Source organism: Thunnus thynnus, chromosome 20, assembly GCF_963924715.1.
Source record: "Thunnus thynnus chromosome 20, fThuThy2.1, whole genome shotgun sequence".
NCBI classification, from domain to species: Eukaryota; Metazoa; Chordata; class Actinopteri; order Scombriformes; family Scombridae; genus Thunnus; species Thunnus thynnus.
Window position 1 is genome coordinate 13,271,007 of NC_089536.1, and position 14,587 is coordinate 13,285,593.

The 14,587-nt window shown below is 37.9% G+C and overlaps 1 protein-coding gene across 5 annotated transcripts; it reads right to left on the reverse strand.

Annotated features, from left to right (window-relative positions):
• Window positions 1-730: 730 nt before the first annotated feature.
• On the reverse strand, window positions 731-14,373 carry LOC137171777 (gap junction gamma-1 protein-like). 5 transcript variants are annotated; one of them, XM_067575896.1, is made up of 4 exons: window positions 14,085-14,373; window positions 12,734-12,808; window positions 4,893-4,939; window positions 731-3,606 (listed from the first exon to the last, which is right to left on the reverse strand). In XM_067575896.1, exon 4 carries the CDS (start codon window positions 3,551-3,553, stop codon window positions 2,171-2,173), a length of 1,383 nt encoding a protein of 460 aa, XP_067431997.1. In that variant the 5' UTR covers window positions 3,554-3,606; window positions 4,893-4,939; window positions 12,734-12,808; window positions 14,085-14,373; the 3' UTR covers window positions 731-2,170. The 5 variants fall into 5 exon arrangements, with proteins under 5 accessions (XP_067431997.1, XP_067431999.1, XP_067431998.1 ...); XM_067575898.1 differs by having other exon boundaries at window positions 14,071-14,373; XM_067575897.1 differs by lacking the exon at window positions 4,893-4,939.
• Between the last annotated feature and the right edge of the window lie 214 nt (window positions 14,374-14,587).

Consider the following 14,587-nt stretch of genomic DNA (forward strand, 5'->3'; position numbering starts at 1 on the left):
CATTTTTCAAATTTATTTTGAATTTCCTGCAGTTTCATTAAGCTGCTAAAATAGCTTAAAATGGATCCCATTGAAAAAAATCCTTAAAAAATACCCTCATAACAATACTCATCCTGACTTATGTCTCCTATAGTAGACTGTAAAACAATAATAGATTGGAGCGTATCAAGAAACAGTAAATCAAGTATTTAAACACACATAAAATAACTCAAATATTTCCCTTTATCTTTTACCACACATTACTTTACACGAGTAGGGATTATGTAATGTAATGTAAATACTGTCACACTTACTCACACTTTATCTAGCAAATGTTTTTCTCCTCTTTCAAAATCAACTATAATACTATAAAATATGTATTACCATGCTTCCCCAACGGGAGGTTAAATTGTTGCTGTTTCATAGGCTGCCCACATATAACATTATAGCAAAACCCACATGGATATTGAAACCTGTGATCAAACCCAGGTTTTATCAGTGGTAATCTATCTGAGTAGGCAGTAGAAATATTTTTACTTCTTGTCCAGCAGGGGGCAATGCGCCTATAAACACTAAAACCAGTAGAGAAAATGTATTAGCAGTTAAAATCTTTATACTTGCCTGCATGAGGTAAACTATAACCTACATGTTGGACATTTAATGCTCAACCCATCATGTAATCTTAACTACTATTGTGTTTTATTATCTGTCATCACAGCAAATTGTAAAATGTAAGACAAAAACCAGCAAATACAAATTGTTTATTTATTCATAACTCGGTAAAAAAAAAATCAAAACATGCATTTTTCATAAAAATACTTAACACGAAATGAAAAATTGGCACAGTGCAAAGGACTAGCCTTAATGACATTTCAATTTGAAAATCTGCCCATAAAAGTGTGTATTAATGACAAGGAATTCTTCATACCAGGCCTGGAAAAACCACAACTCCTCGGCCAGATGTTCTGATTATATTTCATCATCCTAATTATATTGAATAACAGTAGAGAAAACCTTCATAGCATTAACTTCAAACAGCCAAAGACAAATGTCAAAAATATTCTAACAGCTTGACAATGACACACAGACAAAAGTTTGAGCACCAGTGTTTGGTCACTAAACTTCAGACACTTCCACTGACTGATACATTTCAACATCTCACAAAACATTAACGAGAACATCTTTTCTCTTTCCAAAAAAAATGACACAGAAACACTGAAAAACTACCAATTACAAAACATTTGGAAACATACTACATCTCATTTGTTCTTTATTGCTGGGGGAACCTACGATCAATCCAAATCAAACATAAAATCAAACATAAAAGTACCATTTTTGCATGTTTCAGAAACAGCAGTATAGCTCAAGGCTTTAACCCATGAATGACAACAAAACTAGTCACAAAGACAGTAGGATGTAGCTTCTGTGTTCAGTTCCTGATGTTGAGGACATGAAAGAAAAATAAAATATTTATCAGGTGTTTAACTTGAAGTGATGCAGTGTCAATATCAAGAAGCTCTTTGTTGAAATAAGGCACCTTAGGTAACAGCATGGAAGCCTCTTGATATCTCCAAGAGACACAGCACCAACATTGTCCAGCAAAATTCATTTAACAAAATATAAATAAGTTATTTTGATATTTTTAATCAATCGTTATTTAGTGTGGTATACGCTGGCCACAGTTATTCAAACTTACTAGCAAGCTTTGTCACAAACTTACACCAATTTACATCCCATTTACATTATCTTCAATGGTTTCCCTGCAAGCTTCTATTAACATATTGATAGCAGAATCTATCTCGCACCGTTGACTACTCAAACCTGAACACAAACACAAACTGTAAAATAAAAATCTTATTCTAAAGCATAAGCTTATGCTCATCATAATGAGGCCATAAACATTTTGTGTTTCTCCCAGATGTTATTGCTGACAAAGTGTTATCTTTTAGACCAATAGACTTTTTATTGAAACACAGAATTTTGGATACTTTTGTCAGCTGCGTTCAAAATGTTACAGTATATTTGCTTGAACATGTGCTCTTTATGATCTGGATGGACGTTTAGGTTTATAGAAGTGTGGCCATTTATTTAATACTACTGATAGTAATGTAAAATGGCTGTGTCTTCCCTTTTTCATTTATAGTATGAACATACAAACTTAAATATTGTGTCTGTCCGAGAAGTCTGTATTTCAGATCCACTCAGAGCCCTTTATCTCTCCATATTTGTAGCTACTACCGGTGGTGCTGCTGCTGCCTCTGTCTGCGTCTGCCTTGCTTGAGGCGTGTCTGGAGGTCTGCCGGTGTTTACGGTCACGGTTAGACCTGCTGTGGTTATTACTGTGGCTCTGCTGCTGGCTGTAGGCCTGATTGTCAGCCTCCAGCCTGTTCTGAGGCTGGCGATTGTCTCTATGGCTACCTCCGGGGGCATCTCCTATCCCTGCTCTGCACAGGTTGTCCTCATTATTGGTGTACTGCTGGCGCTCCTCTTGGGCAATGTTCACGTGGTTTTGCCGGCATGCTATCTTGGCATTAGTGAGATCAGTAATGGGTAGTGGTTGGTCATGGGGCCCCTTAGATACCAGGAGAGGCTTGATGGCGATGTTGTACCCTGGTGGAGCTGATGGTGCATTCCAAGAAAAAGGGTAGCTGCTGTAATCCTCTCCGCTCAGTCCTGCCTCATTAAGAGCGCCTGGTCCCTTTGTCAGTCCATACAGCTCATTGTCAGAGAACTGCACCTGTTGGGAGCGTACGATCTCACAGATGGTACCTATGCCCAGATGAAGCATCTCCCATATATTGACTAACAGACAGAGAAAGGAGACCGTGTACATGATGAGGAGAAAGATAGTTTTCTCAGTAGGCCGTGACACAAAGCAGTCCACTTTGTGAGGGCAGGGCAGGGTTGAGCACATGTAGGTGGCGGGCACCGCAAATCCATACAGGGCATACTGCCCGCACAAGAACGCTACCTCCAGCACAGAGCGTGCCAAGAGCTGAAGGACATAAATGCGCATCAGGCCATCTTCTTTGATACGCCGGCGCCCATCGTGGCGCACCTTAACTTTTACTTGTCCTTCGTCACTGCCTCCTTTTGCCGCTCCACCACCATCACTCTCCACTTTTGCCATTTCATAGATCATTGGGTCTTTCTCTTGGTCATCCTGAGCCTCTTCAATGCCCCTGTGCTGCTTTCTGCCTTTAAGATACTGCTTCTTGGGTTTTCTCCGGGACACACCACTCACTCCTCCACCCTCTGCCTGCTCCTCCACCCGAGCGATTTTGTTGACAGCGTAGCCCAGATACATGAGCGAAGGTGTGGCCACCAGAATGATTTGAAAGACCCAGAAGCGGACGTGTGAGAGTGGAGCGAAGGCGTCGTAGCAGATGTTCTCACAGCCCGGCTGCCCTGTGTTGCAGACAAACTTGCTCTGCTCATCATAGTAGATGGACTCACCTCCTACAGCTGTCAGTACAATGCGGAAAACAATGAGGACGGTGAGCCAGATCTTGCCCACAAATGTGGAATGGTTGTGGATTTCTTCCAACAGGCGAGTCAGGAAACTCCAACTCATGGTAATGGCAGGGAAACTACAGCGAGAGGCAACATACACCTCTTGTTACGCCCCTGTGGAGAGAGCAGAAATGATTAACCTCTGAACTATGCATATAAAACATTGACATTTATGCTCATAAGTCATTGATTCAGTCAAACAAAAGTTAAAGGTTAATTAAGGTTTTAATGCATTTCTCATAATGTTCTCTTGTTTAACTGCATTATAGCTTTTTTTATAGTCTCATATGTGTAAACAGCCGATCTACAGTAGTGCTACTGTAGATCGGCAAGTAAAATAGCAACAGGTAAATAAAGTTATAGGCAACTAAAGACCCAAATTAAACTGCACACTAAAACAACTCTGAATGCAAGTCATGGTGTGAAGACTTTGACGTTGCCTGTGTAAGACTTTTGAAGTTTTAGCACCTGTGGTCTACACCTAAAAAGATTCTCTGGTGAAGAACATTAGCAAGGGTAGACCAAAGCAGGCCTAAAAAGCAGGTGAATATCAGACTGACGTTAGGAATGGCATATAAGAGGACTGAGATGTGTCTGCTGGTTGTGTATCTAAGCAGCTGTTTACTACAGCATAAGTCATAAGAAATCACAGGCTGACTGTATATTATGACTGTTGTTGTGAGTTTCTTTCCCCTTATATTCAAAGGTGAAGAAAGCAAGCTGTGTCAATGCATTTTGGGCTGCTGTTGATACATCGAACGTAAAAACCTTTATTGTTTTGTTGTTTTGCTCCTGACATGCCCCCCAGATCCAAATCACTCTTGCCTCAGGCTTCCTTATAGTCAAATATTTTTGCCATTTAAAGAGTAGAAAATATCTGCCTGCCCAGAGCTTTGTAAAATAAATCAGTTTTAACCTTCTTAACAATTTCTGATATGAGGAGAAAACATCAAATATGAGTGTCAATCTGTCTTTTTGTGCCTGTCTCTCAATTTTTCTCTTTCCTACACTTGTTTTTATTCTATAAATAAATAAATAAATGAATAAATAACCACACACTCACATATGGAGTTGTTTAACTCAAATTGTTGGCAATGAAGCATTTGAGTACTGCCAGATGTAAAACAGGAGGAAGCATACTTTCCTCCAAACAAGGTTCAGTGTGGAAATGATTTGAAAAGCAACACAGACAAGCTCTTTTTCTTTCCTATACATGGTTATCAAATAGTGCACTTCTACACAATAACACCTTTATCCTTGATTCTTTTAATAGCTGTGCCCTAAAGCTCATGTCTAAACATACCCTTGGCATTAGTACACAAAGGGAAGAGTAATGACGACAGTGGAATGTCTAACCATAATTGCTATTGTTAACTGAATGTCCCTGATAGGTATTTTACCTTGCGTCTCCTCTGTCTGACCATCCGTAAACTGGAAACTTTCTCATCTGGTTTAAATAATGGAAGAAGAATCACCAGTATTACTTTTTTCACTGCCACAGTATTATTAATATCAAGTACTGATATCATTTTTTTAAATATTACTAAATTACAGTGGTAATATAGAGTATCTAATTATTTATGATAATAAGGCGTAGTGGTGATACGCATGGTATGAGGGCGCTCAAACAACACAATAAATGTGTCATTATTTCAAACACTTTCTCAAAACTCTTTTTTGACTTTTGTGATTTTGTTGACTTATTGCTTCAGTTAATAAAAACAATGAAACCAGAGTTTTCCCTGAATTTTTTGAGACAAAGGTGGCAAGGGTTGGAGAATGTGCGTCGTGTGGAGTACAGTTTGTGCGCACACCTTTAAAGTGCCGTGTGCTTAAGTGAAAGAAATCATGATTTGACAGACATAAGTGTCCAAAGGGATTTAAATTTTATACCAAGATGGAACAAAAAGATGAAAAATAAAGGTTGTGACAAATGATGGTGTTTATTTTGTAAGCCTGGGACGATATGCTTATCTCCTGATTTGATAGGTGCCGATTCGATTGAGAATCAATTCTCAATTCAAAAGCGATTCTCAATTGAATTAATAGAAAAGGGGGCACTATTTTCAGTCTCTTGCTGCAGTATACTATGTGCCAAACCATTCAATGGTGTCATTATTCCACTGAAATACAATATGAAATATAAGTGGCAGATAAGATAAGTGGTCTGCAGCCCTTTTATTTTAAAAAGTTAATTGCATTAATGAATGAATTAGTCAATGTGAAAGCATCTTACAGTCTCCTGCCTGTATAAGAATAACAAAATGAGGGGGAGGCGGAGTGCTCCACTGTGTTATTAACATCATGTCTCCTGCAGTGGAGAGCAGCCTCTCTGCTGCACTTTTAGCTCCGGGGAAAGACATCGTTGTACAACACGCTGAGCAGGCGCAGGGTTTTTGAGGTGAAACAGACTGAGCACCAAGTTATTTTCTTTACCTCAGAGTTGGTCTAAGTGCTGCAGTGTGTGTTGGTCAGCCGGTCTCGTTTGTTACTGCTGGAGTTCACTGCTCTGCTCCGCTAATGTCAGTCTCTGAGTGATGGCGTAGGAAGTTCAAGTATACGTCATGTTTGTCTCACAAAGGTAATTATTTAGTGATTAAATCAAAACACGCTTGCAACCGGTGCATTTCTTTGAAGATGAACTACAAGATAACTCTAGTCTGTGCGTGCTGTAGACTGTGCGGGTGCTGCGCTGCCCTAGCAGTTTATGTCCACCTTTTTCGTTCCGTCAACATCACATGCTGGAATTTCAACAAAGGCGGCGGCCAGTAATTCAAAAGCGGCCTGTTTTTGAGTTAGATAGGCAGGTAAAACCCTGGAAACCTTTATTATCAGCTTTCTGGCAGCTGTGGAATGTGAACTAACTTCAAATGACCCCCATTGATGCCCTAATGGCCTAATGGTTCAGGCGCATACCACATAACTGCAACATCTACGGTATGACTCCCCTATCTCTATCTCTTTAAAAAAATAAAATAAAATGTACCCCTCATTTATCCCTTATGAATGTGGCATGAATTCACAGAACAAAAAATATGATTTACTGGAGAAAAGACATTACTGCTAATCCATAATGGCACCAGCGTACTAAAATCAGAGATTATTAGTATTAGCATACTAATATATGACATGAACAGATATTCTATGATAGGAGGTTCTCATTAACATACTTAAATTATATTTTACATTAGGAAATTGTTTCTATTAAGTTGTTTAACTTACTGAAAAATAAACTCTAATCCTCAGTTTTAAATGTGGCTTTACGTTCATGCTTTGGTTTTCACATACAATGCAGACAAAGAGCTGTGGGATTATAACTGATGGATGGAACTAGAGCTGCAAAAATTAGGTGATTAATCCATTAGGTGATCAACAGAAAATTAATTGGCAACTATTTTGATTTTGAAGTAAAAATGCAAAAAATTCACTGGTTTCAGCTTCTCAAATGTAGAGATTTGCTGCTTTTCTTTGTCATAAATGACTATAAACTGAATATCTTTGGGTTTTTTGGAATTTAGGTTGGACAAAACAAGACATTTTAATACATCTTGAGCTGTCAGAAATTCTAATGAGCATTTTTTACTATTTTCTGACGATTAATTGACAAAACGATTAAGAAGATAATTGAGAAAATAATCAAATGAAAATAATGATTGCAGCCCTAGATGGATCAAACTAAAATTAGTCTTAAATATGGCTCAGCTACATGCAAACACGGTTCTGTGTGCCGTAATTAGCGTGCCAAGAACGGCTTGGGTAAAGAGATGCTCTGAGGCAGTAGCACACTGGATGGCTAGCTCACTGTCTGTTGATTTCTTTATCTGCACACAGAGAAACCATATTTGTCCTCATTGTGAACTGGACCACCACACACTCTACCTAACCACAAAAAACCTCTGTTTAACCTGCAGACATCCATCTGCCCAAATCTAACACTGCAGACGTCTCCATTAATCACTCATGTGAAGAGAAATGTAAAAGATTCACACTTTTGTGGGACACGCTATGTCTGCAAGTGATGTGTGAGTATGTGTACAGTCCCACTAGGAAGCTGCACTGTTGTATGTACTGACATGCACTTGGCATCCATCTACCGAATGGATGGTGATAAAGGAACATGCTTGAGGTCGTTCTGGGACTGTATGAACTCAATTATGTTATACTGTTTGGCAAAATAGAAAAAAAGGCTTGTCTAAGTGTTTAACGCTTAAACCAAAAAGCCATTTGTTTCATCAGCTTGCAGTTTTGAACTCTGTGTAACCCCCCTATTAGGCCAAATAAGGCCCTCTGGCTCTGGAGGCACTTTATTTCAATAGGGTTGCATGACCACATCAAAGGGGATTTGCTGTTAATTGTTTTGACAGAAACAATTCATCGATTAGTCAGTCGACAGATAATTAATCAGCAAATACTGTGTGTTGGTTATTGATTGATCACCTGAGTCATTTATCAAGAAAAAACATTTACTGATTCCAGCTTCCAAATGTGAGGACTTGCTGCTTTTCTCTGTTTTATGTCACTGTAAACAGAATCCGTTTTTGTTTTGGACTGTTGATCAGATAAAACAAGACATTTGGAGATGTCTCCCTGGGCTCTGGGAAACTGTGACACTCTGACAGGTTATAGACTAAACAATTAATCTATTAACTAAACAAAATTAAAGGATTAATTGATTAAGAAAATAATCATTAGTTGCAGCCTCAATTTGTTTTGATTACTGATTACAAATTGAGAATCAGTTATTGCCAATTTACTGCTCTGTCCTCTATGCAAAAATGACATGCACATCGGGGATATTATTGTGATTCACTCTTTCGTAATATCTTTGGTCAACAATAATAATCAAAAGTCTGAAAGGCTGAATCAGTGGTTTTTTAAAGTTGTTTTTGAGAGGACTTTATCTTTCACTATGCAAAAACTCAGGTAACCCCTGGTTAAAATGTAAGGCCACACATACTAAATTTAACTCAAGTGCAAATGCAACTTAAATGATGCCAAACATCTGAAAACTCCTCTCACTAACACTTTGCATGTCACACTGACATCTTATCCTAAAACACCCCCATGAAACCGGGTCCAGCTGCTGCTAACTTCACATGCTTCCTTGTGTCTCACTCTGTAAAGAAAAAAACAATCCTGACTGTCTCATTAAGAGTAATGTGCCCTCTAAAACTGCACATCTGGCCATGTTATGTAATGTACTATTTGAAGGCCCAGTAGCGCAGCTATCATCACCCAAACACAAGTCTCACTGATGACAAGAAACTGTGAGCAATCCTTTACATTACTCATTTTCAGCTCATCAGCAAAACAGATCACACTGCTACAGAACGATGAAGAAAAGCAGATTCACTTGCTTGTATAAAGTCATGCATTTATGGTTATAATAATGCTCTAACTGTTAAATCCATATTCTAAGTTTTCATTTGTGTACAAAACACAGATTTTAAATCAAAGTGATGACCAACCCAACAATGAGCTAAATCAAAGTTTAAGTTAAAGGACAAGTTCACAATTTTTCAAGTCTGTCTTAAAACAGTCAGACAGACTGTTTTCCTCGTTGTCATCATTCCTCCAGTTTATACTGACTATGTGTTAAGAACGACTTGAAAAATCTGGTCAGAAGCCTGAACTTAGTCACACTTTTACTACTGTAAAGTTAGTTACTTTACAGAATCAGGATTTACATACAGTACTAAACATATGACTAGGGCTGCATCTAACAGTTATTTTTTATTATTGATTAATCTCCGGATTATTTTGTCAATTAATCCATTAGTTGTTTGGCTTTTAAAACATCAGAAAATGGTGAAAAGTGTCAATCAAGCCCAAGAGGCAATCTAAACTGTCTTGTTTTGTCAGACAGTCCACAGCCCAAAGAGAATCAGTTTACTATCAGAGAAGACTAAAGAAACCAGCAAGAAGCTGGAACTAGATAATGTTAGTATTTCTTTTCCAAAAAATGACTCAAAACGATTAATCAATTTTCATAATAGTTGGCAATTAATTTACTGTTGATCGACTAATAGGGGTGCAACGGATCACAAAACTCACGGTTCGGATCGTATCACGGATTTGAGTCACGGATCAGATCATTTTTCAGATCAGCAAAAAAATTAATTAATTAGTTTAAAAAAAGGGGGGGGGGCACATTTCTTAAATGAAAACATTAAAGATCTCCAATGTTTAAATAAAATCTTGAAATATATAAAATATTCAATGCTCAATTGTTAAATTTAATTGCAATAAGAGGCATGATATCTTCTTCTCTTAAACACAGTACTGAAGGAGACAACAGCCTGTGTCCACATCATCAAAACTTGATGATAACTTACAATTATGAGGACACGTCTTGTCCTGCAGCTTGTTGAACAAGCCACCAAACAAACATTCATCGGGGAAAAGTGCACCGCTCCCGTCAGTTAGCAGCTAGATAGCTAATTAGTGGCTCGCTGCTGCACATTAAACAGCGTGTTAAAATACCTGCAGATGTCACTTTGATGCTGGTTTGGTCATTGCTCTTTAAAATCCCTGTTAGTGACACGCTGTCTGTCCATGACTTGTACTTACAGCAGTTTGTTTACTTTGTCTTAAATGAAACATTAAATTTTGCAATTAGTAAGTGGTTCACATGCATGCCGAACTGTGGGGGGCGATCCGTACGGATCACGAATCAACTACAATCTGTTGCACCACTATTTACCAAATGACTAATCAATTAATCAACTGATCGTTGCGGCTGAATATCTGATGAGCTTATAAAATATGGTGCACACTGTTATACATTAAACTACTCAACAGTACATCAGTTAAAATTAGCTTCAATGATCTTATAGCATAATATAAAATGGTAAAACAGTCACTGGAGGTTGTGAGGTTGAGACTCTATAAAAATGTGGTGACCAGGTGCCAGATACAGTGCTGATGTTCTGCCTGTTCAACAGTTGTTTGATAAATTGATCGTACCATCTCCCTTACTGCCAGATTTTGTTGCACTTATGGCAGCGAGCAGTCGTAGTTAACTCGAGTAAAGTTTAACTTAAGTCTGTTTCATTCTGTCCGCTGTGGACTCTGCTCTGCTATCTGCTCTGTGTGCGTGTGTGTAGTTCAGTCCCACCCTCGTGCATAAAAGCACAGACAGAGAGCAGAGGAGAGAGACACTGAGCCGGGGAGGAGAGGCCTACTCTGAATGTTGTGTTTACAAGCTGCAGCTGACAAATCCTGCACATTCTGCCTTTAAGTGATATTTTCAATGCAGAACTTTTACTTGTAATAGATTTTTTTTTTTTATCGCACTGTTGCTACTTCTACATAAGTAAAGATGTTCAAGTGGCCACCAGGGGCATTTCAGTCTATGTGAAACTTCTTAACAGCAAGTGGGCTGTAAAAGAAAATCCACACACAACTGCTAAATTAAGTCCATTTAATCTTGGCAAAAAATCTGCTTAGTCGCAAAATGTATAAACAACTCCATGGCACAAGTTGCTAGTAGTGTCACATCAAATGCCTGACGGCAGTACAATGCACTTTCCCCAGATGTCTCCCAGCCCCAGACCAGCAGCCTCCAGTTTCCTACAGAGCCAGTAAAAGAACCATTTGAGGAGCGTGACTTTAAAGAGCACCCAACTTTGTACACGCCTATCTAGAGGGCTTCAAACTGTGATCGTGAAGGTTGTGGTTTCCTTTAAAGCAGTTTAAAGTGACGCTCTGCCCAAAATCTGTCTTCTGGGTATCAAACACTCACCCACATTTAACTTGGAATGTAGCCGTAAAAAAGTTTGTAGTTTGCTGATACTGCACGTCCCTTATTAGGGGGCATTTTTGCATTTATTAGATACTACGCAGTAGAAAGCTGAAAGGAAACAAAGGGGGAGAAAGTGTTGAATAACATGTAACAAAGGTACCTGGTCAAATTTGAACCATGGAGGCTGAAACCACATGATCAGCTTCATAAGTCCAACACACAACTGACATCAACAAACAGAAGAAGTAGTCAAGGTACACAAGCCACGATGTGCGGATCTGGTGAGTGAGTGATAAAATTGCTGCTTTACATTTTGACCAGTTGACAAGCATCAACCCACAATGGCCCCATGTATGGGTTTACATAGAAAACAATGGGTATAGGAGCCACCACACCGACAGGATGCCCAAATACTAGACATCGTATAAACAAACAGCAAAGCTCCTATGACTTTACCAACACGTATTTAGTAAAGATGAAGAGAAAGAAAAAAAAATTATGTTGTAGTAACTAGCAGACCCGAGTCTGGTATTTTGCTTCCAGAGTATGTCGCTGATTCCTTGTTGCGCCCAGGAGTGGTTGACTCCTATTGTAGTGAACCACAATAGGTATTCAGATCAACACACAAACTGGAGGCAAGGAGGAAATCTAAAACAGAGGCAGAAACCTCTTTTACCACATTTCATACAAGTCTTGGCAAACTTACTTAAAAAAAATAATGATCTTTCCTGAGGAAAAGCAACAGAGACGGACTGCAAGTGTAGTTACTTGAACTTTAGACTCAGTATCTCTCATCGCTGTATCTAGTGTTTTAGACGTGGAGCCCACAGGGTGTTTTGGGGTCACTTTGTGAATCAACTACTCAAAGATGTCAAACCACACACAGATAATGCACTTAACGTGCTCTTGACACAAGCCTCCAATGCAGAGAGCTAATATGTCTTCCGCAATTCTCCAGTTATAGTTATTATTTTACTTTGTGTGAGTACAAGAATTAGTACAAATAGTAATTATTATAATAAAATCCAGAACAAATACAAATGGGCTGCAACAATTGTTGTGCTTGGACCCCTAAAAAGAGTGTTTCTCCAGTGATATGCCAACTTTGTTTGACTTTCACGTGTTATATCATATGTTATCTTATTATATGTGTTAGTTAATAACATCATATGTTATTTTGTTTTGGAAGTAAACACAGGTCATTGACTACATTGTGGCTTACATCTCAAACTTTGACACATTTCAAGTTTCTAGTTCAACTTGACCGGAAAATTCTGGATGACATGAACATATTTATGCGTTGAAAACCAAGTAGACTATACAGTAAATAAACATTTTTGAAAATACTACTTATCACTCTTGCTTTACAGCAACCGGCACTTGTCCTGCTCCTCCTTCTATTACAACCACTACTACTCATAACAATAATAAAACAAAATCATCATAGTTTATTTCTAATTCTATGGATATTTGCACAATTGAAGTGAACACCACTACCTGTTTTTGTTTTATCCTTTTTGTCTTCTTCGTTTTCCTGGCCACAATTCAGAGAGATTTCAAACAACCATGTGCCTGCAAAGGGAACAAATATATTAACATAAGACATAAGTTTAGTTAAATTAGTCCTCACAATTTTCAGTCTTTGCTAGCTTGAAATCTAAACTGTATTTCAAAAAACTGAACATTAACATTGTCCAAAGTTGAAGTCTAAATGTTTATTCATTCACTAATCATTTCTTTCTTACTCACTACTGCTGAATAAACACTGTAAATAGATTTTCTAGCATTTAAAATTAAATAACCCCAAAGAGACAAACCCGCAAAATCACTTATCACCATCACCATAAGATACTGTGCTGTACTTAGATTATAATAAAGTACAAAATAATTTAACTTCGGTAACTGCTTGGAAAATAGACATCCCTGTGTGAGTCACAACGATGCAAATAGCAAATAAAACAACTGGTGACTAATCAATACTGATTCATCTGGGCACTCATCAATACTGATTCGGCGCCAAAAACATTAACAAATAATTCAAATAAATGTATGTAGGGCTCATTTCCTTGGGGATCCCCTTAGTGCTGCAATGATTAGTTGTTGGATTAGTTATTATCAATAACTGTCAATTATCATTAATCAATTGACAGTAAATTGCCTGATTTATTGAAATGAATTATTTTGATAATTGATTAGTTGTAGTCTTTATTAAGAAAACCGTCAAACATTACCTGGTTTTAGCTTCACAACTAAAGATTTTATACTTTTTATACTAATTGAATATATTTGGGTTATTTGAGTTGGGCTTTTTCTGACATATCATAGACAGTTAGTTAATCGAAAAATAATTGATAGAATAATGTTAACTGAAAATCATAGCTATATCCTCTGGACTTAATAAAACCATCTAACTTAACAGTTATGTTTGGATGCTAGCATTAGTTAAGCTAAATTAATCTGTTAGGCAAAACGTTTATGGAGAGGTTTTTTTTTGTTTTAACCAAAACATTATGCTTATTAATCCGTTACGCTTATTAATGCCTACCAATTATTATCAAGTAAATTTGTCATATTAACTTAAAAAGCTTGTAAATTACAATAGAAAAGGTTAATGTACGTTAGCTAACTGAACCTGCTAGAAAACGTTAGTAACATAACGCTAAATCAGTTAACCTAGCATGACATGTAGTCAAAATTCGCCCTGACTGACCTAGAAAAGAGAAAAAATAGTAGTAGTAGCTGTAGTATTTCTAGTACCTTACCTTTCCCATAAAATCTTTTAATATCTTTCACAAAGAACAGCTTATATTTATCTTCCTACTGTATGAACTCACCGCAGCATCCTCACCTTTTCAGACGCAGATTTGGCGCCGCTCGCCTCCGTCAAGATAAGAAAACCTCACAAAATAACCGTCAGGATAAAGGTACTTTTGTCCAGAGGGGGATAAAAGCTACACCAAAAACTGTGGTGCTCTCTTTCACTCGTTAAAACAGCCTCAAAGTTTCAGGTGAGTGAAGCAGTAGCTACTAATTCAAGTGTTTAACTGACTTCTTATCCTGGAGACCGGCAGAGAGCAGATGAAGACAACTGGGCTGGTGCAAAGCAAGGAGGGGTTTGTGAGTGTGAGAGAGAGAGAGAGTGAGTCAGTGAGTGAGTGTGGGAGAGAGAAAGAGAAAAAAGAAAGTCAAGCATAAGGGTTCATTCACATTATTAGGAAAGATAAAAATAGCTTTTCTTAACCCTTATCATACCAACATATTTAACATACCGACTGGGGCCCCCGGGGACCCCAAGAATAAACTATTGTGAGAAACAACCATCATAGTAAAATGTTAACTTATTTCTTCTCA

Bases quoted from the DNA above. Each gene is read 5' to 3' on its own strand.
- LOC137171777 (XM_067575897.1), bottom strand. From the start codon at position 3,553: ATGAGTTGGAGTTTCCTGACTCGCCTGTTGGAAGAAATCCACAACCAT.